At 41.2% G+C, this 23,255-nt stretch overlaps 2 protein-coding genes and 1 long non-coding RNA gene across 8 annotated transcripts in view; 2 read left to right on the top strand and 1 right to left on the bottom strand.

Moving 5' to 3' along the window:
- Positions 1 to 15,102, top strand: part of akt1 (v-akt murine thymoma viral oncogene homolog 1) — a 34,185-nt gene extending 19,083 nt beyond the window's left edge. For all 5 annotated transcript variants that reach the window (XM_034674414.1, XM_034674417.1, XM_034674413.1 and 2 more), the window contains exons 3-14: positions 2,711 to 2,839; positions 4,452 to 4,563; positions 4,867 to 4,993; positions 5,524 to 5,655; positions 5,796 to 5,861; positions 7,246 to 7,314; positions 7,413 to 7,538; positions 9,107 to 9,235; positions 11,872 to 12,086; positions 12,199 to 12,286; positions 12,541 to 12,643; positions 14,425 to 15,102. In XM_034674414.1, the coding sequence (XP_034530305.1) occupies positions 2,711 to 2,839; positions 4,452 to 4,563; positions 4,867 to 4,993; positions 5,524 to 5,655; positions 5,796 to 5,861; positions 7,246 to 7,314; positions 7,413 to 7,538; positions 9,107 to 9,235; positions 11,872 to 12,086; positions 12,199 to 12,286; positions 12,541 to 12,643; positions 14,425 to 14,504 (1,376 nt within the window). In that variant the 3' untranslated portion in view covers positions 14,505 to 15,102. The remainder of the gene's footprint in view (positions 1 to 2,710; positions 2,840 to 4,451; positions 4,564 to 4,866; positions 4,994 to 5,523; positions 5,656 to 5,795; positions 5,862 to 7,245; positions 7,315 to 7,412; positions 7,539 to 9,106; positions 9,236 to 11,871; positions 12,087 to 12,198; positions 12,287 to 12,540; positions 12,644 to 14,424) is intronic.
- LOC117805847 lies at positions 14,860 to 22,210 on the bottom strand. 2 transcript variants are annotated; one of them, XR_004629534.1, is made up of 3 exons: positions 21,793 to 22,210; positions 17,088 to 17,270; positions 14,860 to 16,951 (listed from the first exon to the last, which is right to left on the bottom strand). It is a non-coding gene; the product is annotated as an uncharacterized LOC117805847 (long non-coding RNA). The 2 variants fall into 2 exon arrangements; XR_004629535.1 differs by having other exon boundaries at positions 17,190 to 17,270.
- Positions 21,688 to 23,255, top strand: part of cep170b (centrosomal protein 170B) — a 22,718-nt gene continuing 21,150 nt past the window's right edge. Inside the window, exon 1 of the mRNA XM_034674411.1 lies at positions 21,688 to 21,907. The gene's annotated coding sequence lies outside the window, so the exon portion shown is untranslated. The remainder of the gene's footprint in view (positions 21,908 to 23,255) is intronic.

Raw genomic sequence — 23,255 nt, 5'->3', positions numbered from 1 at the left:
ACAGACATGTGGGAGATCCATCTTAAGGATTCCTGCCGGCGTGTATTTCAATTAGGACGGCACATATCTGACGGCTGACAAAGCCAAGCTAATTTCTAAATGAGGTATGTTTGGTGTGAATACACTTACTCTGCAGAAAGCGAGAAGAAAAATCTCCTGTGCCATGATGAAAAATGTAAAATCATATTTGACATCTGCTGTTGATTGAAGGCTCAAGTCTAATGCAGTCCGGCAGATGTTTCTTCCAGTGTGATGATTGTGCCACCACTTTACTACATTAAGTATACACCAGTGTTTGCTTCCAGTTTTAAGATATGATGCTTTGCTGATGGGTGATGTACGGATGTGCTGTATGTTGTCAACTGTAATGACCACTTTTCACATTCAAGTGTCCTTTTCCTTCCCTTTTATCTTGGCAGAGGAAGCCATATGGAAAATGTCCTATTAGAAGTTGTGACTCTTGTCATCACTCACTTAGAAAAAATGTTGGAAAGATGCTAAAAGAGGAAGTTCTTAATATAAATGTGTTAAAAGTGACAAATCTTAAAATTCAGCCAGTGATAAAAATCCTGCTCCTGTCCTTTGGTATTAATCTATAAGGATGAAAAGAGAACAGAGGGGAATTATCAGCTGCTGTTTGATCTGTGCTGTCTCAGAGATCAAGTTCATCAGTCTGTATAACAGAAGCTCATATTGACAAATCTCCTACCTCTTCCCCCCACACACACATACACACACACACACACACGCACGCCACACTTCTGTGTTAGAGGAAATGGGGCAATTAAGGACAGCTTGCCACAGCTCTGCATGGGGTTAATATGCGGCTCCGTAATTAAAAATAAATTACACTTTTCCTGTATAAATATTCAAGTCCCACTCCACTGTGCACCACTGCCTTGTTATGGTATGTAAGCTATTTTTTCCCCGTCTGCACAACATCTGGCGCAACGTTTCCTGAAGCATCACCGGAATAAATTGAATTTTGTCTGCCTACCAGAGATTATTTTGTGTGATGCAAGTGTGGCAATGTGAATAGGATGGATATGCATGGCTTGGGGTCATGTTTGTTGTGTAAAAAATATCAAATGTTGAAAGTTTTATTTTCAGAATTGAATTGATGCTTTGATGGGTGTGAAAAGGACGCTTTCATAAGATACAATGATATAATGTGTCAATAGTGAGAAATTGTATTTTGTTTGAGTTAACAGATTACGCATTTCAAAGTCACACATGCTTCACCTATACAGGGGTTTGGCAGATTGCCTCAAGTGATAGTTATTTGAGTCATTATCTCTAATTTACAAGTTTACATAAAAATGTAGATCCTGTACTATTCGACCTGGATTTTCAGCATTGGAAGTGTTCTGGTTTCAGTACATCTGTTGGTATTTACCAACCTCGTATCAGTAGGCTTTGGTGTATGCAAGAAAAACAGTCTATATGACAAGCAAGAGCAGGTTATACACTTCACCGAAATGAACTATGGTAACAGTTCTAACTGCTCTACATTTAAAATTTCAACTTGAGTGCTTGACTCTGTATTATTTAAGCCAATAAGTGTAAAGAACTCCTGACTTCCTGGAATGCATCAGAATTGCACTGAGCGTAACTTTTGGAGCAATGTTTTATCAAGAAAGAAAAATGAGTGGAGATTAGAATGTAACGTCTTAGTTATATTCAGCTGTCTTTAAGATTTCTAATCTTTCAAACTGGATTGCTAAAGTATACAAAATATTGAAGAGGTGATATCATGCTTTTTCATGTTTTACAAATAAATGTTAGGTTTTAGTGTTGGATGTCAATACTGAAAGTGTGCAAAGTTTCACATTGTGAAGTTGGATGGTCAGATTTGGGGTCCAAAACATACAGACAAAATTTTGTAACTTGTCATTTTAAAAAGAGAAACACAAATATGTTACATGGCAACAGTGGAGGAGGCTTCTGGAATGTTAGTTATGGAATGCCTGGGGGGCTTTAAAAAAAGACTGATGGAGGCTGAGATGAGGGTCTTCAAGACTCCAGCATGAAATAGGAGAAAAAAAAAATATATATATTTTAGCTGTAAATCATGTAAAGCTACTACAAAGCTTTCAAAAAGATGATATAGAGCCTTAAAATGAGTATAATTTTAACTTTATGTTGAGCTTTTTACTTAATCAGAGACACAAATCTTCTGAACCCCCCCCCCCTCTGGTCGCCATTATCAACTTGCATCTTTGTTGTTACCTAGCATTCAAGGAAATAACCAGGGGACATAGAACTTTGAGGACAGTTTGGATGTTCCCTGAGTCCACATTGCAAGTGACTGCTGTAGAGGGGACAGACGGGGCAGGGCAAAGGGTCCTGACTCCTCCTAAAACCACCATTTGTCCTGCAGCTGACCTACACTAAAGAAAAGATGGTGACAAGATGGTCATTTTAGGGGCACCAGTGAACAGCATGGTAATTAGATTGCAGGAAACGGGTTGCACCTCTGGGAATTATAACAGAAAGAGAAAGGACAACGCTTCTGTCATTAATCATGAAACCCTCATGTACACAAAGTGCTTGTGCTGCTGTCAGCGCTTTAAGAATGTAAAAGCATGTACTCATCCTCCAACTGTTTTTCAGTGAAGAGAAATCTCTTTCTCTGTCAAGAATTGTTTTCGTTTTGACTGCAATAACCCAGCAATTCTTTCTCTTTTTTTCAATCTCTTTCTCATATCAGGAGAATACATCAAGACCTGGAGGCCAAGGTATTTTCTCCTGAAGAGTGATGGTACATTCATTGGCTACAAAGAGCGACCGCAAGATGTCGACCAGCTGGAAACCCCCTTAAATAACTTCTCTGTCGCACGTGAGTATCTGCTTCAGAGAAACCACTGCATTTTTCCCTCCTGTTTCTTGGCAGCTCATTTGAACCTTTCTTTGTTTTCTGCTGCCTTTAATTTTTGGTTTCAATCTTCACAGACTTCTTTAACTTTTTAGGGGAATACAAACACACAATATTTCAAAAACTGAAACTGAACTGTTCATCATGCATGACTGTGAGGTAAAAGTATGAAAGTGAATGTCATCTTGAATATTATGACCAAGGATTCCTTCATCATCCTGTGTCACTTTAAATGATTATGAATAGAACCATTAGTAAATTGGCTGTAGTGTCATCTCACAGCAAGCTTCTTTGAATAGGGGCGTCGCTCCAAGGCAAAAAAACAAGCCCTGCCACAGAATGTGCACACAAGATGTCTGGCTCCTGACGTTAATACATCGGATGTCATTCTTCTTCTCTGTATGTGTCTTCCCTAAACTCTGTTGTTACTCTGTGAAGAAAAATAATAACAAAAACAACACAGAAAGAAAAAAATGCCCAGAGCAGCCCAGCCCACTCCATCTTCACATCAGAGAAAGTTGCTGTGATAAGCTGTGCAGATGACTGAACACAGCAATTAGACAGCATACTGTTTGTTTAACAAAATGTTTCCTCTCCGACACTCTTGAGTTATCGTGGCTATTAGCCGCCTGATTTCAAGTATTTATCTGGGCTCAGCTCTGAGGCTCTGCCTCCATCAGCGGAGGCTCCACTTTTTGTCACCACTGCGACCCCACCGCAGAGGACACATGAAGCGTGGCTGCTGACGGGGCTGCTGCAGCTGGATTACACATTCATTCTGATGGAGCCATGTTGGATCTCAGTGGTGGTCCACTCCCCTGTCCTCCATCCATCAGAAAGAGGCTATTTTGTGTCACATTGTGACATATTTGCTGACATGTTTCATTTGGGAACAGATGTTAATGTGAAGGAGGTGCAGATGGAAATCTCTGCTTTCTAAATTCAGTTATTAGACTGTCGTGAATAATTGTTTTGCAAACTGCTTACGAGACAATTATTTCACTGGAAAAGTGCGTGAATTGAGGGAAACAAAGGAAAAGGACTTTTACTGTTTAATTCATCCTTAATGAGAATAAGTTAAACTTGTTAGTGCCAAGATTGTTTCTCTGCAAATTTGGGGTTTCTGACTGGGACAGATGTCCCCTTGAAATCTTTTCCTAAACTAACTTTAGGCATTACGTGTTTTTTATACACACAACCCTCAATTTCAAAACTCAATCAAAGAAAGGAAAACAACTGGTGGATTGATAGTTTTATGTTCAAAGAAGTTCTAGCCTAGTCTGTAAGAAAAAGTTTGTTTTCATTGTTTCATTCTATTTTTTGTGCTGCAGTTTGCATGTCATTATCCAAACTTTTACCAGCTAGTTTTGGCTTTTTAAAAGGGATGACAAGTTAGGGATCTGGGTTGTTTTCCTCCACCAGAGTGCACCTGTTCTTTTCCAAATTGGCCGACAGTGTCTCTTAGGGTGGCGATAAAGATAAATGGCTATAACTGTGGGTCTGTCTCTCCCCTCTGCTCCCCAACACGTCGGCTCTGCTCGCCGTCTCCCTTCCCTCCCTCCTTGGCTGTGGTCAGAGTGCCAGCTGATGAAGACGGAACGGCCCAAGCCCAACACATTTATCATCCGCTGCCTGCAGTGGACCACTGTCATCGAGCGCACCTTCCACGTGGAGACCCCCGAGGAGAGGCAAGCGAGCAGCACACACACACACACATCACGACTCACAGAGCAGTAAAACACAAATCATTTACGTGCACTGAAAAACTTTACCGGTTTAAGAGCTCTGCTTTCGTAACATGTAGAAGTACACACAAAAACACACACATTCATCTTTGTTATGCACTCGCACAAGGTCCACTGGCTATTGGCAGGACTCGCACTTGAAATTGGCTTCCTGTTGATAAGAAGACAATTACATGATTGGGCTGCTGGGCTTATATGATGGTAAATGGACTGATGTAATCTCTGTGCTGCCTGTGCCTCCCTCAGGGAAGAATGGACTAAAGCCATCCAGGCAGTGGCTGAAGGCCTGCAGAAACAGGAGGAGGAGATGATGGACTCCTCTCCAGACCCCATGGACATGGAGGTCTACCTGACCAAAATCAGACACAAAGTGGTACGGACAATTTACACCCGACTGTGTGTCCCTTTTCGCTGCTCTTCCTGCAATGATCTACAATTACCTCTTCCTCAACCAGCTTTATTCCTCTCCACTCTGAGTGTGTCCTGGTCTCCCAAGTTGACCATAAGTATTTCCTGCATCATGTCACCCTTCCTTCGCCTCTCACTCTCTGCTCTCTGCTTTCCTTGCATCAGCCGTGTGTGGCTTAGCACCATATAGCATGTCCACCAGGTTTCACAACCCCCACGTTTGTCATGACATAAAGGTCCAAGGTCACTGGATTAGATGTCCCTCACACAACCATTTTCAACATTCTCTTTAGCGCTGGGTCAGAGGTTAACTGAGACACAACCACATATAGGCCAAAGCATTAGCAGAGTGGAAATTGCATGGTGGGTGAAATCGTGCCTTAAATGCTTCTGTGTTGTTGTCAGTGGGCTTATGTGTCCCGGCTAGTTAGAGCACAAGTTTGTTAATGCTTCTGTGTGTAACCAAATGCCACTTTCTCTCCTTTGGCTTTCTAGACTATGCACGACTTTGAATACCTCAAACTCCTGGGAAAAGGCACTTTTGGCAAAGTCATCCTGGTAAAGGAGAAGGCCACAGGACGCTACTACGCCATGAAGATCCTGAAGAAGGAGGTGATCGTAGCAAAAGTGAGTGGATGCCAACGTGAGAGTAAAAGGGGAAGAAATACTCAGAGGGGAGGGTAGCAGAGTAATGACTGATACCTAAACGGTTACCCATTGTGAGAGTTGCACAAATACCCTTTTTATGGCTTTTTTTTTTCCTCCAGGATGAAGTGGCGCACACACTCACAGAGAACAGAGTCCTCCAGAATTCAAAGCATCCATTCTTGACAGTAAGGCGCCCCTCCATACACCTAAACCAAACCTTATTTTAACTCACACAGATCCTTGGGAGCCTCTTCAGTCTAGCCCTGCAGCATCCATTCGGGAAAAAGGGCAGTTTTAGCAGGAATGTTTTGAAGGACTGTTCTTACAAAAGCTGCAGTCGAGCTGGGCCTTTCATGGCAACACTGGACTCCTTTTATTTTTTTATCAGTTAACCCTTTTTCTTTTGGATGTGAGGGGGTCTGTTGTGAAAAGCTCTCACACAATGTTAGGTGTAAGTGCTGGGTGGAGGCAACATATAATGTGATGCACTCACAGAAATGAATGTGGCCCATTGGAGCTGCACAAAAGTGGTCAAAAAGCCTCCAGATACCACATAAAAAGATCAGATTTTTTTTCCACAGAAGATTTTCTTTACATCGAGTACAGGCAAAAATTTAAATAACAAAACTAACAGTGAGATTAGATTACAATGTAAACAACCAAAAACAACAGACGTAGTTAGTAAACTGGGAAGCAAACAAGATGGAAACAGTAAGAAATAGAAAGTACAGAGGCGCTGGTGGCCTAGCGGTCTAAGTGTCCCACATACAGAGGCTATAGCCCTCATTGCAGAGGTTGCCGGTTCGAGCTTTATTTTTGGGCTTGTATGTCTTTCGTGAGAGATAGGACTGTGGAAAGAGTAAAACAGTGAGTAGTGACATGCAGCAAAGGCCAGCGATTCCAAATCGAACTGGACTGCCCACTTCAATATTATTTATAGAGACCCAACCTCAAGAGAGGATAAGACCCAGTCTTATCTTACAGATCTGATCAATTTGCAGCATTTAGCAAGTTGCAGTTGCAAGGAAAAACTTCCTTTAACAGGCAGAAACCTTGAGCAGAACCAGATTTATGTTAGACAATCATCTGCCTTGACTGTGTTGGGGTTGGAAAGAGGTATAGAGGGAGACACAGAAAGAGAGATGAATAGAACACAATAAAACAGTACATTCAGGCCCACAAATGATTATAGATTTTCTTTAAATATGAATATTTTAAACAGCAGAATGAAAGTATTCATTACTAGAAGACAAATCTCAACCAGACAGCCTAAGCTGATGTTTTAAGGTGTAAGTGTAAGACAAATATGAAGTGGCCAGTTTGGATATTAGGCCACAAACTTGCAGCATACAACTCCACAAAAACAAATGCATCTGGTCTTCCACTTCTTCAAAACAAAATCTACACATTGGTGGTTGTACTACTTTAAGCATGCCAAATGTTCAAAAGTGTAACTCAAATGTCAAAATGCAACCTGCATGATACAATCTGTTCTAAATGCCAGCTTCCTCTTGAATTAGTTGGAAACATCACTAAGTTCTGCTTTAAGGCTTCTTGTTCCGTCTGCAGGGCCTGAAATACTCCTTCCAGACACATGACCGCTTGTGCTTCGTCATGGAGTATGCAAACGGTGGCGAGGTAAACAATTTTAACCATCACTCTGTAGCTTTAGTTTCTAAATAGTTCATCTCTTTTCCCTTGACATGTGAACTTTCTCTGTCTATTTTTCCCCCTAGCTTTTCTTCCATCTATCAAGGGACCGCGTGTTCTCCGAGGAGAGGGCACGGTTCTACGGTGCAGAGATCGTGTCGGCGCTGGACTACCTGCATGCTGAGAGAAATGTGGTCTATCGAGATCTAAAGGTAGGTGTGGATGAACATCCTCACTTTCTCTCATCCTTGCTGTCAGCCTCTTTCTTCTGTCTTTCTCCTTTCCCCTCCTTTCCCTTCATTTCTCCCCTGGCAGGATATAAATAGGGTTTGCCTCCATCCAGAGCAGTGTTAGTGGCCAGGTCTTATTGATCTGCCTCCCCCGGATCAGACTCCAGACCTCACTGCAGCTGGAGGGAGGCTCGGCCCATTCGCTTACTGCAGCTAGACAGAAATAACCACCAGTGCTCTTTGAACAGATTGCCTCTGCCTCCTGTTATAGCATGTGTTATGAGTGGGAGATTTTAGTGCGAGATTGACTTAATTTAGGTGCTGTCGGTACAGCACTTGTAGTTATCCTAGTTATTCTCACCCTAGATTCAAGAATAAGATTCCAGCCTCTGCTTTCTCAAGAATCTGAACACAACCCTAATGCTCTAAAGATAGGATCAGAGACGGATGCTGCAGACCGATAGGACATGTTTGGGCTTTAAGAGGGCTGTGGGGGGTTATCAGTGTTGCAGTGGGCATCTGTAGTCCTACTACTTCCAGCTGAAAAAAAAACAGTCAGGTCAGCACAGCACTCTCTCTTTCCCTCCCTTCTTCCCACCCTCTCTCCCTTGGGTTTATGAGGCAGGCTCCCAGCCTGCTAGGGTTCTCCTGAAAATGCCAGGGTAGCAGGATTGGAGGATGTGCTGACTCTGGCCGGGCGCTGCTGGCCACGTGTGAGCTACAGCTGCCAGGTGACTTTAACTGAGGGTGAGACACAGAGAGAGAGGGAGGACATGCTGATATTAAAAGGCAGTGCAATCTCCAGTCATGACTCCGCATGATGCAAATCCTTAAGACAGTTAGGACACTTCACTTTTTGTTTAATCACAAAGTATGCTCCCATCTTTCTGTGTTTGAAAGAATATTTGTGTTAGCTTTCAAAAAAGGAGGGACAAAAGTTTGCCTTGGCCTCTTTGTCTACTTTAGAATCAAAGACTGTTATGACTGTTTATGTAGTCAGATCATACTTCTATAAAAAGATAATCTTTACAAGCTAGTATTTACCATCAGTGCCTCCAGTTCACTAGAAATGCCATAAAACCAGTCATGTTGCAATTGTTACAACAAAGCTATCATCTAGTGACACATCACAAAAAACACATTTTCATTATATATTACATTATATATTATTTTAGAATTTTTCATATAGCACCAAATCCTGACCAAAGTCACCACTGTAATGTACACGTGCCAATTAGTTCATTTAAGAAGACATCAAAAGATTCTTTACAAAGCACAGCCAGGTGGTCACCAGCAACAAAAGTCTCATCAACGCTGCTGCTGCCTGATTCATTGTGTTGCCTCATCTCACACTTCTGAATCACCAGCATATTTCACAAAAACTCACCTCATAGTTTCACCATTATGTGATAAAACCAGAGTAAAGTGATACCTGTGCTTTGGTTGTTTCTCCCTATCACTTCTGAGAATAATATGCTTGTAAACTTCTCTTATCAGTGAGTCATTCCACAACAATGCTAACACACTTGATCACTCTGTTTCCCCCTCAGCTGGAAAACCTCATGCTGGACAAAGATGGACACATAAAGATTACAGACTTCGGCCTGTGTAAAGAGGGGATCAAAGACGGCGCCACCATGAAAACTTTCTGCGGGACACCAGAGTACCTAGCACCTGAGGTACCCACTCCACCTGAAACCATGACTTTGAACTATGGCACTGTTATCATGTGCTGTTTGTTAAGAAACACAAACTAAGAGGGATCAGTTCAGTGTAGAGATGAGTAAGATCTGGAGCTGGAAATGGATGACAGTCCTGCATGCATGACATGAGCAGATCCCTAACAGACTGCAGTGTGTGATGTTGAGACATCACTAGATGAGGAGCATGAAGAGGAAAAGGCAGCTGTCCTGAATGCCTGTCTAATCTGCAGCTGAAGTCTGAGAGTTAATGAGTGTGCTGTGTGCCGAGGGCAGGGTAGCCTGCTCCTATGTTTGCTGTATAGAGAGGGGTGTGTCTACTCTCAATTGCGTGCAGGTATGACAAGTGTTTGAGTGGGCTGTGTAACCCGATATCACATTGTGTGTGAGTTAGTGCATGAGTGTTGCCCCTCGCCTGTTGCCGTAAAAATGTTTTCCCGGAGAAGGGTGTCCGTGTTGACACAGTTGCTGTATCGTTGTTTTTAGCCTCCATTTGGAATTTTCTGCTTGGGGGAGGAGGAAGGGATGATTGGCTGGCAGCGCTTCAGGAAACGTGAGCTTCCGCCTCTGGAAAAAAAAAAAAAGGAGAGAGACCACATTGGCTGCAACTGTTGTGTGGCACAAGGGGAGCCTCAGCACCAGACCTGCTTTGGATGCTCCTCAAGACCTGATCAGAGCTTTTGTGAGCACGCTTTCCGGCTGAGTCTCACAGGAGCATATTCCTATTTTATTCCAGTTGGACTACACTTGCTCGACTCAACTCGAATATTGTCCCTCAAACCTGGACAAACATGAAAGTATTTGTATTTCCTGTACCTCTACAAACCATTTTCTTAAACAGTCCTCAGACTTCCCCACCTGTCCATCCTTAAATCTGTCCACACTTTGCTTCTCCGCTCCAAACCCTGTCTTTATGACAGCTCCAGCCTCTGCAGCGAAGAGCAGGGAGACATCAGGGGGCGTTGCTATGGCTACAGGGTCGCTGGCGAGCGTCTCTATGGAGTGCGGGCCAGGCAGTGTTACAGGTTGTTCTGCAGTAAACAATGACCTTGTTGTGTGTGCTGCACAGGAATGCTGTAACGTCTGGGAATATTCCACCCAGAGCAGGAGAGAGAGAGAGGGAGGGAGGGAGGGAGGGAGAGAGGAGACTTTAAAACCTGACCAGAGTTTGTCTCAGGAGAAAACAGTTAGACAAATTCCCTTTGTCGCTTTTATTAAGTCATTACAAGAAGAAAACCATTATTGGCTGAGTGGAGTTAGCTGTAATGGAGGAACTACTAAAACTGATCAGGATTTATGAGTTTGGAAGATAAATATCTCTTAGACTTGAACTTTTTTAGAGCCCAAAAAGTGCAGAAGCAGAGAAGAACTCCAGAGCAGCAGCAAGTGTTTGTGCTTTCATCTGTTCTCTCCTCCCCCTGCCTCTGCTCCTTTGGGGCAGTGTAACAGTATTAGTTTTGGGGCTGGGGCCCAAGCAGTCCTGGTTACGTATATGAGGGATGAGCTTGGCTCCTGCGCTCCTGGCAGCTTCACAGCTGTGGTGCTCTTCTACATATATGGGGCAGCTGCGGGCCCAGCTGTCGCACGGTGTGAATCACACGACAGCAGCGCTGGAAATAGAGACGGCCCAGTAATCCTAGCCCCACACCGGCTTCACATTACTCCCTCCTGCCCTCCTCCTCAATGCTCACCGCTCACCGCAGCGCCAGGCCCTGTGCCCACAGACACATGCGCGGCTGCATGCGTGTGCACACACGCACACACACAGTCGTTTTGTTCCTTTTACGGACACATCGGTCCATCTGTTTTTCAGGACCCTCTCTCCCGTCTTGTGCGCTGTTGTGTTCATATCTAATTCTATTAATCTGCCCACGTCTTTTTACCTCAGGTTCTATTCTTAGATCTGAATTATGGAGCATCACGCTGCTTGAGGTTTTAAGAGAACAGACTGTTCTCATTGTCTTGATTTCACCTTCAACATCCGCCTGGCGAGGTAGAATCCAGTACATGTCCCCGGAGACCCTTGAACAACTCTGCTCAGCAGCACATTAGTCATGCAACAGGTCGGCTGTTCAGCAAGCACAACACTGGAGGAGTTAGTCTCATTAAGAACAGTTGTGAAAAGACATCCTATGGATATAATAAGGCTTTATATTTAACTCTCTGTGACCCTGTTTGTGTTCATTAAGAGGTTTGTTTGTGATACCGCTTCATGTTTGTGGCCACACATTTGCTTAGTTAGGCGACCCACACCTCTGCTGCTTGTTGATCTGGATGTGTGTTTGTGTATGTGGAAGGCACTTTGCTGATTAAATATGCAGGGCTCCAGGGGAAACTCTATCCTCGCTCTTAATGTGAGATGTGAGTCAGTGTTGGCTGGGGTGCCCTCAGAAGGCCCAGACCAGGGGGGAGAGCAGTTGATTTGGGTTGGGGGTTCGGGTGATGGGGAGCCCAGAGAGCTGCTGTGTTCACAACCATCTGATAAACCAAAACAACCTCAGAGTGTTACACTTTTCAGCTTGTGGCGTTGTTTCACGATCAACATTACAGAATAGCTCATGAGCATCCCAACAGCTGTATGAAATAAATTTTATCCCCCCCTCGTCATCCCTTAGGTGCTAGAAGACAACGATTACGGCCGTGCTGTAGACTGGTGGGGTCTCGGGGTGGTGATGTACGAGATGATGTGCGGCAGACTCCCTTTCTACAACCAGGACCACGAGAAACTGTTTGAGCTCATCCTCATGGAAGAGATCCGCTTTCCCCGGACGCTTGGTCCTGAGGCACGCTCCTTGCTTTCTGGCCTCCTCAAGAAAGACCCGATGCAGAGGTGAGGAGCTTCATCTGTGTCCTCAGAATCTCAAAGAGGGGTGGGTCAAAGATGGCAATGAAATATCTTTCTGATCACGTCCTGATTTTTCCGTTCTATTCTCGTCTTCCAGGTTAGGTGGAGGGCCTGATGATGCAAAGGAAATCATGCAGCACAAGTTCTTCGCAGGAATTGAGTGGCAAGATGTCTACGAGAAGAAGGTCCGTGTCTAAAATCTTCACAGTGCTGCGTTTCTTCCACCATTCCTTTTTTTTAAATTTGCGATCAACGTCACTGAAAGGGTCCCCAAGCCCAGGTCAGCGTCATTTCCCCCTAAGGAGCGAGAACAGTGACGTCATGTGAAGCGCCACCTCCCAGAAACCATGCAGCCTGTCGTCATGAAGACAACTGTCATTAAACTGATGGACGGCGCTGATGTGCTGATATGTTTGTGTCTCCTCTTCTTCTCCAACAGCTGGTCCCGCCGTTTAAGCCCCAAGTTACCTCGGAGACAGACACACGATATTTTGACGAGGAGTTCACCGCACAGACCATCACTATTACGCCACCCGGACAAGGTAGCACCAAACCTTACACACACACACGCACACGCACACACACACACTCAAGCACAAGTACACTTAATATGTTTTATTTGGTATTAGACAACTTCAGATCATCAGACTACAACTTTTTATGGAGTTATGTCTTTGTGTGACAGTTGAGAGAGCTGCTGACTGTGTGAGCGAGGATGACATGCCATGTAATGACGTGCATGATAAACATCTCCTGCAAGACTTTATGAAGACAAAAATATGATTTAAATTCACTCTTAATACGAGTAGATTCATCCCCATCCGTTACTCAATTGGAAATCCCTAAAATGTCATTTGAAAGTCCTGATTTCTACCTTAAATGCTCTGATGTTTATTAAAATATTAGCTGACACACTCAAGAGAAACTTAAAAAAAAACGCAGTTGACGTCAGGAAGGTCAGATGCTTTCTGTATCTTTTTAAGGTGCGACTCATGGATACATTTTTTTAGAGCTCATAAATGTGAGTGAAAAACATGCAGCAGATGTCCAAAGCTCTCCTGAGAGGAGTGTCCCCTCTTCTGGAGAGCCAGTGTCATTAAAAACAGAGTCATCCAGTGCATGTGAATAGCAGTCAGTTCGTATGTCGAGAGTATTCAGTGTCTAAACTTATTCAGATAGTTTAAAACGTATGATTCATTTAGAAGTTAACTTACAACTTAAGTGAATATTTTGATGTTATGAAGTGAGGCACATAAAAAAAGTGGATGTGATGGGTGCAGCATTAACTGATGTTCTATGGTTGAGTCCAGATCATTTTACAGTGAATAATATCTGCATGATTGTCCCTTTGAGAGCAGGAACATTGAAAAATTCCACATCTCCTGTTCATGCTCGTTCCATTATCAGCAGCACTTTTCAAATGCAGCTCCTCATTTTGGTCTGCTAAATTTGGTACTTCATCTCTTTCTGACAGAGCTTCTGCATTACCATGTATATTATAACACCACTTCAACATTTAACAATGCAGCCCGCAGCCTGTTGCACCAGCTCTTTGTTAGTTGTGTCATAATTTAGGGTGTCAAATCCACACTCCAAACTCAAATCCAAGTAGCTGGTTTGAAACTTAAGTTGTGTCATTGTTTGGTTGCACCATGGAGATGTAAGGACAACCAGTGTTATACAGAGGACTGGAAACCCACTCAAAACAAGGCATAATAATTAAGATTGAACTTTCTTTCTAACTTTGTCAGCTTTTACAACCTCTAAATTGTGATTAGTGCATAGACACTGTGCTATAATGTGGAGTTACGTTTAAACTAGGCTAAGTTTGAATGTATGCAGATGTACTAAAACCCAAGTGCAGGACAGGAATGGCAATGCTGAAACCCTGAACACTCTTAATATGGAGTGAAGCTGCCTGGAGCATGGAGCAAGGTGAAAGGTTTCTTATGGCATCCCCACATACAACATTATATTGGTATTACGATACAACATTGTATCTCCAGTCTGCAGGAATAACTGGATTAGTATACTTCTGCTTATAGGGAGTGATAGTTAAATCCTCTGCAATATCCAATCTCCCATTCTGTGTCAGTATACACCAGGATGTTGTGAACTCTCTGGAAAAGTCAATTCAGAGTCCTTTAATCCCAATCTAACCTCAGTAGAGAAATTGTATATTTTATTTTATGTGAACTATTATTATTCCAGGATGACCGTCACCATCATGCCATTAGAATCATTCCCAAGTCCAAACAAACCTTTGTATAAGCTCTGAAAATCTCACACTAAGCCCCACTTCTCCCTCCTTCTCCTTCCTCAGATGACAGTATGGAGTCCTTCGACAGCGAGCGGAGACCCCACTTCCCCCAGTTCTCCTACTCCGCCTCTGGGACGGCCTAAACGTCTCTGATACATTCCTCTGGTCCCGACATCTCCCCCCCCTACCCCACCCGACTGCACTCTCAAAAGACTGGGGGTCCGCAGCCCCCCGTCCTCCCTGCATTGTCTGCGGATGCTGTTGGTGGATGTAACATTTCCAGTCTGCAAGTTGTGTTTCTTTTTTTTCCAGGAAGGAGGAAATTCAAGACAAAACAAAGATAACCGTGGTCGGTCTGTGAGGCCTTTGAAGACCGGCCACACTGAGTTAACACTACTCTGCATTTCCTGGTTGTTATGTTGTATATTGAGCAGGCATCCATACACCATAATGAGCAGGGAAATGTAGTTTTGTTATGCACAAATTAGGCCACTGATGTGAATTTTGAAAAGGGCCATTTATTGTATCAAAAGCATACACCTGAATATCAATCATTTCAAACAGAAACAGGCAGACTGTGGACCAAAACCATCGAATGAGCAGTGAGTTGTGTTGTTTGTCGAGTGGGTAATGAATCCATGTTTTCCTCCTTAAGACTCCTGAACAATTCAGACACCATTCAAGACATTTTTGGCTTCAAAGTGAATGTACCGTATCAAATAAAGTCGATCTTTCTGCATACTTCTGTGGCTGATTCTCCTCAAGACTGAAATCTTCTGGAGAGGATTTTTTTTTTATCACTTTTCTACTTCCCTGATGCAAAACTGACACCAAGCGGTCTGTCGTATTTCCATTTTACACCGTGATGAGTCTGATGAATCAATTGTGCAATACAGTGTGACGTGAGGAGAGAACGCATAGTGATTAATCATTAAGGTAAAAGCTCTCCTGCTATGGATTTCCTCTTTACTGTTTGCACATCAGAGTCACAGAGAGACCCTCCCCAGTTCAGAATAGAAAACTCCTCCAGCCCCCCTTCTCCCCTGAAGTAAGTGCTTATATCTCCTGATGCCTTCCTCTCTGGATGCTGCAGACTCCTCCTGGTTTCTCTCTTCTCTCCTCTCGGGTTTTTCCTCCATGTACAGTTCAGTATTGGGTGTTTTTTTTTTTCCACCCAGTGCATTCACAGCAGCCTCAGTGAGGTCACTTTAACATAATTCACTTCTTTAGGAATACTTTGCAAGCAAACTGGGCTTCAGGGGAAGAAGATAAAGAGTCATCTTTGATTTGTTACTCCAGGGATCACATGTCCCTTCGTGAGCTTTTGAGTTATTTATGAGACCAGCATTGACTAAAACAAGTTTAACTGTGCCAATGATATGCACTTTGCTGCCCCAAAATGATTGTATTTGGACTCTTATTTGTATTTTATGGTTGTTAAAGACAAAATTAGTGTCTTCTTATAATGTAAATTCAAATGTTGTGGAAACAAATAAACAAGAATTGCTTATTGGAACAATTGCCCCCCTTTTTTACAGACAGCTGAAGCGAACCTCTTGGGAACTGAAGCTCTTATTTCAAAGTGTACTGAGAAGTTTCCAGGAGTGCTTCAGTATTTTTTTAAGATGACGGATAATCATTTGTCAAAAGTGCATCATACGTTATTGAATGTAATGGTTTTTATGATATTGTTTTCACTTCAATCGTTTGCAAGCCTCTTGTTCAGTTTTTGAATCTGATTGTTACTTATTTCCTATGCACGCTCACCCTTTGCTGTCATCTTCTGAAAATAGGGAAATTCATTTTATACTTTTTATTTTTTATCTCAACTTGTTTTGTACCTGCCCTCCCATATTCCTGAGACTGAGGACACCAGCTTTAGTAAACAAATAATATAAACTTTGTACACTGTTTTTACTTGTTTCTCTCAAATTGATGAAATAAAAGGTCTTAACAAAAAGATGCTGGACTTGACTTTTGCTTTCAAATTTAATTACTCCAAGATTTTTCCCTCACATAGCTACATTTTCCTGAAATCTGTCACTTCACTTCGTATCTGATACGACTATCCAGATATTTGTTTATCTAAACCTCCCTGTGATTGCACCGTGCAGATTAAACTTGTCCAAGTGTTTGAGACAAATGTCCCTGCGCTCAGCGGCTCTGACTGTGTCTTGGCCATGTTCTCTGCCTCTGCAGGACCGCTCAAGTCCACGTCTGGGGCTCTGCAGCTGGTCTGAGACAGGAGAGCTGCTCCCCCCCGGGGCCCCTGGGCAGATGGTTGAGTCTCTGGAGCAGATGTTGACAGCCAGGGCTCACAGTCTGTCTTTTTTGGCCAGCTGCAGCGGCACACTGCGAGAGCTAGGCTTGGCCCAGTGTGGTGCTCACCTGACAAACCATCCCTCTCTAACCTGACTCCAGCTGCACGGCCCCAAACAGAACGCAGAGCAGAGCTGGAGGCTGCAGCTCTGTCACCATGCTCCCCTGGGTGATGTAGTGTTTGGTTGTGTGAGGAGTGTGTCACTCATGCAGCCTGCAAGCCAAGGAAGTCCTGCAGGAGCTCCCATCTTTATTGTACTTTAGAGGCTATCTAAAAAGTAGAGACAAAAATGTTGAGTCAGTGGAGGCTTGCATTGACAGACACTAATGTATTAATTTGTGACAGGATTGACAAAAATAGGACAGTGATAAATGAATACAGATAAAAGAATATATCCCATATTTACCCATTTTTATCTGATAAAAGCCTCATGAAATGTTTTTCTCAGTATATTTTGTCCTTAAATGTCTCAGTGCTGAGAGTGCAGATAGACCTGCAGCATTCTCACCGTCTTGTTCTTCCCCTGCCTCACACAGTGCTAAGCTTGCTTTCTCCTCCTCTCACTGTCTGGACCACCACCCTGCTACAGCTGCAGAAAAAGCATGCAACCATAACCAAACACGATTAACCAACAAACACAACAAACTGAAGCTTTAAAAAAAAAGTGAAAGCAAGAGGAGCACGCAGGACAAGATAAAACATGAACCACCATTAGGATCACGAACTCATCCAGTGTGGTGCAACGCAGAGCAGCATTTCAAATGGTCTTCTTTTGCTCACTGTGGGGGCTTGTAGAATGTAAGAGCAGTTTTTTTTACTCATATGAAGGAGGGGAGTGTAAGTGTGACAGAGGTCAGCACTGAAAGAAACAGGTCCAACCTGTTAGCTACAAGCCCCCTCACAAGACTGAAAGCAGAGGTGAAGTGGAGGGTAAACTGAGGCGAGGAAAAAATACAAATATTTCAGAATGCTTTAGCTCAAATTCTTTCTTCACCTAGAACATGTGACCATAGATCCATTTCCGCTCCCTTTCATTGGCTTCTTAGTGGTGTTTGATCAGACTTTAAGGAGTTTCTACATAAGCAAATCTCCACATAGCCGACCTGTTTGACATCCTGAAATCTCATAAAGATTGAAAGAAACATAAATTGCTGCAGTTCGTTTTTTTAATCTGCTCCTTTCCCATGTATTAACCCCCTGCTAATATCACAAGGTCTGACTCAGTCAAGTTCGTACATCCTAACTTAATACTCATGTCTTTACCTTAGCTTTTAAGTAGTTGCTTACTCCCTATAAGGCCTTGCGTTTGTTACCATTAATCTTCTTATAGATCTTAGTGTCAATTCATCGTATAGTTACATTATAGAGTTGCTCGCCATCATTATCCAGCATTTTTACTTACTATCATACGTGTGATTTGTCTTTTTATGAGCTACTTTTAATGAGCTTCTTATTTCCTTTCTTCCTCTCGAATTCAACTGGAAAATCTCATCTTTTCCTTACGTTGCACATTGCAATTTTTAAAGCCTTGTTCTCCTTTATTGTAGGTCTTAAATACTAATGCATGATACACACACCTAACAATGACATCCATAAATTAGGCCTATAAAGTGAGCCTCTCCACCAGCAGTATTAAAGTGATACACAGTACATTTTAGAATATTTCAACAGTGCCTGGTGGCTAACTCTACTTGAAAAAAATACATCAGGATTTCTTTCTCATCCAGCTGCTCACATACAGTCATAATGCTGTTGTGTGAACTTCTCTAATAAATCTTGGATCACAAAGAAAAGTTTGGAGAGCTGAAGTTTTGGTTTTTTTTATAAATATATTTATTAGTGCAAAGATATAGAGGAAAAGAAAATAAGGGAATAAATAGAATTTAAAAAAATAATAATAATAGTGATGATATTAAAAACTTGTGTCTATAGCACAAAGCCTCTTGTAAGAATAGTGCAAACATTTAGCAGGAAGGGTTCCCATGTTCTATGGAAAACATCGTCTCTGGAATGTAGTTTACATGTTAGGTAGTCCAGTGGGACATATTCAAGTATAACTCTCTGCCACTGTACCTTGGAAGGGACCCTATCTGTAATTCAGTTTAAAAGAATACACTTTCTGGCACAGAAAGTTAACATCTTATAAAGTTTCCTCTTATATTTATCAGAAACAGTAACATTAGGAATACCTAGAAGTAATGACAATGGGCCACCTTCGGTATCAATATGTAGGATCTTGTTAATTTCTTGTTCTATGATCTGCCAGAACCACTGGATTTTTCTACATGACCATAGGCAGTGTGTGAGACTACCGGTTTCTGTCTTACATTTTTGACATTGTGGGGATGAGTTTGGGTTAAATATATGGCGATGGGAAGGAGATATATGAGCTCTGTGCAGTACCATTAATTGAACTGCCTTCACTCTATTACATACACTCAGTGTTTTTGCATTCTTCCAAGCATCCTTCCAGTTATCCAGTTATGATAACTGGAGAGCTGAAGTTAAATGCAGTAAATTGAAACTGGGGCGCCATCTAGCGGTTTTGTGACCAAACATGTTTATATAAAATTAATTTCAGATGGATTAGTATCCCATATCCAAAGATTCAAACACCAGACGTTTAGTTTGTTTACAGTAGGCCTTCAGACATACTTTCTGCAGTGAGTTTACACTGTATTTATGTTATTATCCTACACTTGATGTAATTACTGGTTTCTGAGGCACTCTGAGTACTTTATAAAAATAAACATAAATAATATCTATTTTTGTAAGCTGTTAAATTTAGAGATTTTCCCCAGTGCAATGTAGATATCATATATTTCAATTTAAACTGACATCCTATCTTCTTTATTGTTTGAGCGTGCCAACGTGAAACAGGATAAACAAAGTCCTGTCGGGCCGTGGATAGTGGCAAAGATTACCTATACAAGCGATGAGTCACTAGGCGGCTAAAAAGAAATAAACCCTGACTCCTAAAACTGGGTCTACATTCAAGGCGCATGCGCTCAACACTGACCGCTCAATGACACTTCAACACATCAGGGGGAACTGGATAGCAAACAGAAGACAACCCTGTGATTAGGGAACAACCCGCTCTACATGTTCTGCCCTTTTTTGGTACATTATTATTTTTCTTTAAAGGCACTATGAAGAGTTTTTAACTGGCTGAGAAACAGACTGAAACTGATACTGATGCCTCTTTATGACCCTCAAAAGCAAACAAGACCATATACAACAACTCTGATAGCTTCTATGTTGTCATTTTTAATGCCTGAAACCACTCTGAGGGGGTAGGTGTCAGAACAGATGATTGGCATCTTGCTTTAGAACCAGCCTGTGTTGGCTGTTTTCATGGCAAATAATCACACTGTGATAAATCTAAATGTTTAAAGGCAGCAGGATGAGGTTATTATCTGAAGACCCTAATTTTGCATTTACAGCACAAGAGATAAGAGGTATCACTTTGTCCACAGGGGTCGTTAGAATCGACACAAACCAAAAGTTCCTCGCAGCAGCTTTAAATTAATATTATACATTTTAAAACATGTCACAGTCTGTAAAGTCCAAATACTGCATAGCCTGAGTTTTTGAGCATGTGACCAATATTCACATGGCTGTCTGATAATGATATATAGATAATCAGCACTATTTTAAACATAAATACAAAATGTGAACCCAGGGCCCATGGCATTATGGGCAAATGCTAGGGGCGCCGGCCGTCCATAGGGGGCGCCGCTAAATGAGTGAAGAAGGAAATTTGAAGATAATAGGGGTTAAAAATTTTTTTTTATCTAATTTGATTTAGGATTAAATTGAAGAATTATGCCAGTAAACATTTAAAAGCTTGTGATTCACTTTTAGCTTTAAAAATATTGTAATGCAAATCAGTTTTTGAAGTCTTTTAGTGTTCATGATTTACTTGTTTTTGTTTTGTTTTTGTTGTTTTCTTTACACTTTTGAAGCTGTTAGATTAATTAGATAGAAAATGTAGGCTAGGCTTAAATAAGCATTTTGCTTCTGGATTTTCAGTCATCACTTAACCCTCCTGTTATGTTTGTTTCTTTGGAACAGCAATAATGTTCCTGGGTCAATTTGACCCCGTGCATATTCAATTACCCAAAAGTGTCAGAACCCCAAAAAATCCCAATACATATTTTTTTTAATCTAATTTTAACTCCATTACTAACCATTTAAATCAAGATTTGTTCCATTGGTGTTCTTTAATTCTCACAGATCATGGTTCAATGAGGATAACTCACTCGTTTTTCATTAAAATTAATGTAAAACTTTTTTAATGTACATTGGAAAGCCCTAAATATAAATACAGTAGTTTTACATGACTCAGATTTTTGTTTATTTTATTTTAAATTTGGAATCTTTTTATTTTTATGAAGTGATGTTGATAAATTAACACGACTCCTCTTCTGTCACATGCTGCCCAGATTTTTATGCTGCAATTCGCTGGTTTGGAAGGCATATATTACCTAAAATAGACTAAAAGGGAGGGTTAATACATTACTGTTGCTTTGTTTAAAGTGTCTGCACTGTGAAGATGACTGTTATATAATGACTGAATAAATTATACTACTACTACATTATGCATTTTTAAATAGTAGAATTAAAGTGATTAAAGTCAGAATTCTGAGATTAAAGTCAGAATTCTGAGATTAAAGTCAGAATTCTGAGAAAAAATAATTCTGACTTTATTCTCAGAATTCTGATTTCTGAGAAAAAAGTCAGAATTCTGACTTTAATCTCAGAATAATAATTAAAAAAAAAAATTTTGACCTTCATTTTTTTTTTTTTTTCAGTGGCCTCAATCCTCTTCCGTAAACATTGACTATGCTAGATAGGCGTATAGACTTTTTGACTAAGATGGTGAGTTATTGAGCTTTGTTAGTGTTTTTACCTCCACCCCGGGGTTTTTTAAGCACCTGGGAAACAAACGGAGTGAGAGCTCTTACCTCTCATCACCTCTCAGCTCAGACTCGTAAAGCGTTTGATGGGACTTGTCTGGCTACGTCACCGTGTCGGCAGAGGAGGCGTTGGAGGAGAGTTTCACCCGCTTGTCATTCCCAGAGGAAAAAGAGGGTGTGAACGACATTTACCTGTCCAGTGTTACCTGCTGGTGCTCTTGTTATACATGTCGGTCGTCGAGTTTCTTCTGCCGTAGGTCGTTAAACACTGGCTTCACTCAAGAGTAAGACGGAGAAGGCGTTAAAGGTGAGTCTTTGTTGGGAACAAACCGTTGGAAAAGCTTGTTTCGGTCTATATTCAGAGTTAGCTTAAACAACCTCTGTGTCAGAGACTCAAACAGGTCACGGTGTCATTTCAAAGGGCTGCCATTACGAGACAACACGCAGGTTTTAATTTATGATATTATTAACACTGTTTGTATGGAATAACTCATTGGTACAAGTGTTTAGGTAGGTTACAGGAAGTCAAACCGTCGGCTGTGGAAGTTTAGGTTGGTAGCTAGCGTTACTCACAGGCGCCTCTTTGCAACAGGTTTCCCAGCATGCTTCATCAAACAGTCACTCAGAATGTAGTTCTTATTTAATGTAAAGTCAACAGGAGTATGTTATGTTGACATATGGAATCACACTGGAGACCACAGTAAAGGACACTACAAGGAAGGCACCATTGACAACTTTTGCACAATACGCTGAATTTGTATAATATGTAAGTGCAATGTTCTTATTTGAAGAAAGCTGAAGCTGAGAGATGTTCCTTTTCTAAAAGCAAACTCAAGACCTACCTTTTAGTCTCACTTTTAACTGAGTTTCATTCTTATAACATTTTTATTTATTTATTTATTTATTATCTAGATCAAATTTTAGTCACTTTTATTCTATTTTATGTATTTATGTACTTGTTTATTTTATTTTCTTAAAGTAAAGAATCTTATTTTTTTAAATGGTTTAATATTTTAGTGTTTTATTATCTTAAAAGTTTTATTTTGGGGATTTTAATTTCTTGTGTTGAGTTTTAACATCTTATTTGACCTCCATTGTTTACTCATTAAGATATCATGAGAGCGTTTCCTCAGTTCGTTCAGCAACTTCTTTTTTATTTATTTATTTATTATCTAGTTCTAATCTTAGTCACTTTTATTCTATTCTTTTTCTTAATTTATTCTATTTCAAGTTGTTTTTATGTACAGCACTTTGTGTTACAATGTCAGTGTATGAAAAGCGCTTTATCCAATCCAATCCAATCCATTTTATTTCTATAGCACATTTTAAAAACAACAAGGTTCCCAAAGTGCTGCACAACAAATACAAAGAGTAGAAATAAATAATAGTAAAATTTAAAATACAGTAAATTAAAAGACAAACAGAGACCAACATAAACTCTCATGCTGTATTAAAAGCCAGGGAGTAAAAGTGAGTTTTAAGACGTGATTTATAAATAAAGTCTGATTGAATATTCTTATATATAATAGTGCTTTATTAGCACTTTCAACTGCCACACTTTGCCTATGCCTATGTACGCACTGTCTGCATGATTTGATCTTGTGTCTGTAGATATGTGCATGAGATTTCTAACCTTAATTATCTCACTTTGAGAT

The sequence above is a fragment of the Notolabrus celidotus genome, chromosome 22, assembly GCF_009762535.1.
Source record: "Notolabrus celidotus isolate fNotCel1 chromosome 22, fNotCel1.pri, whole genome shotgun sequence".
In the NCBI taxonomy this organism is placed as follows: domain Eukaryota; kingdom Metazoa; phylum Chordata; class Actinopteri; order Labriformes; family Labridae; genus Notolabrus; species Notolabrus celidotus.
This window is presented reverse-complemented; position numbering and strand designations above follow the sequence as displayed.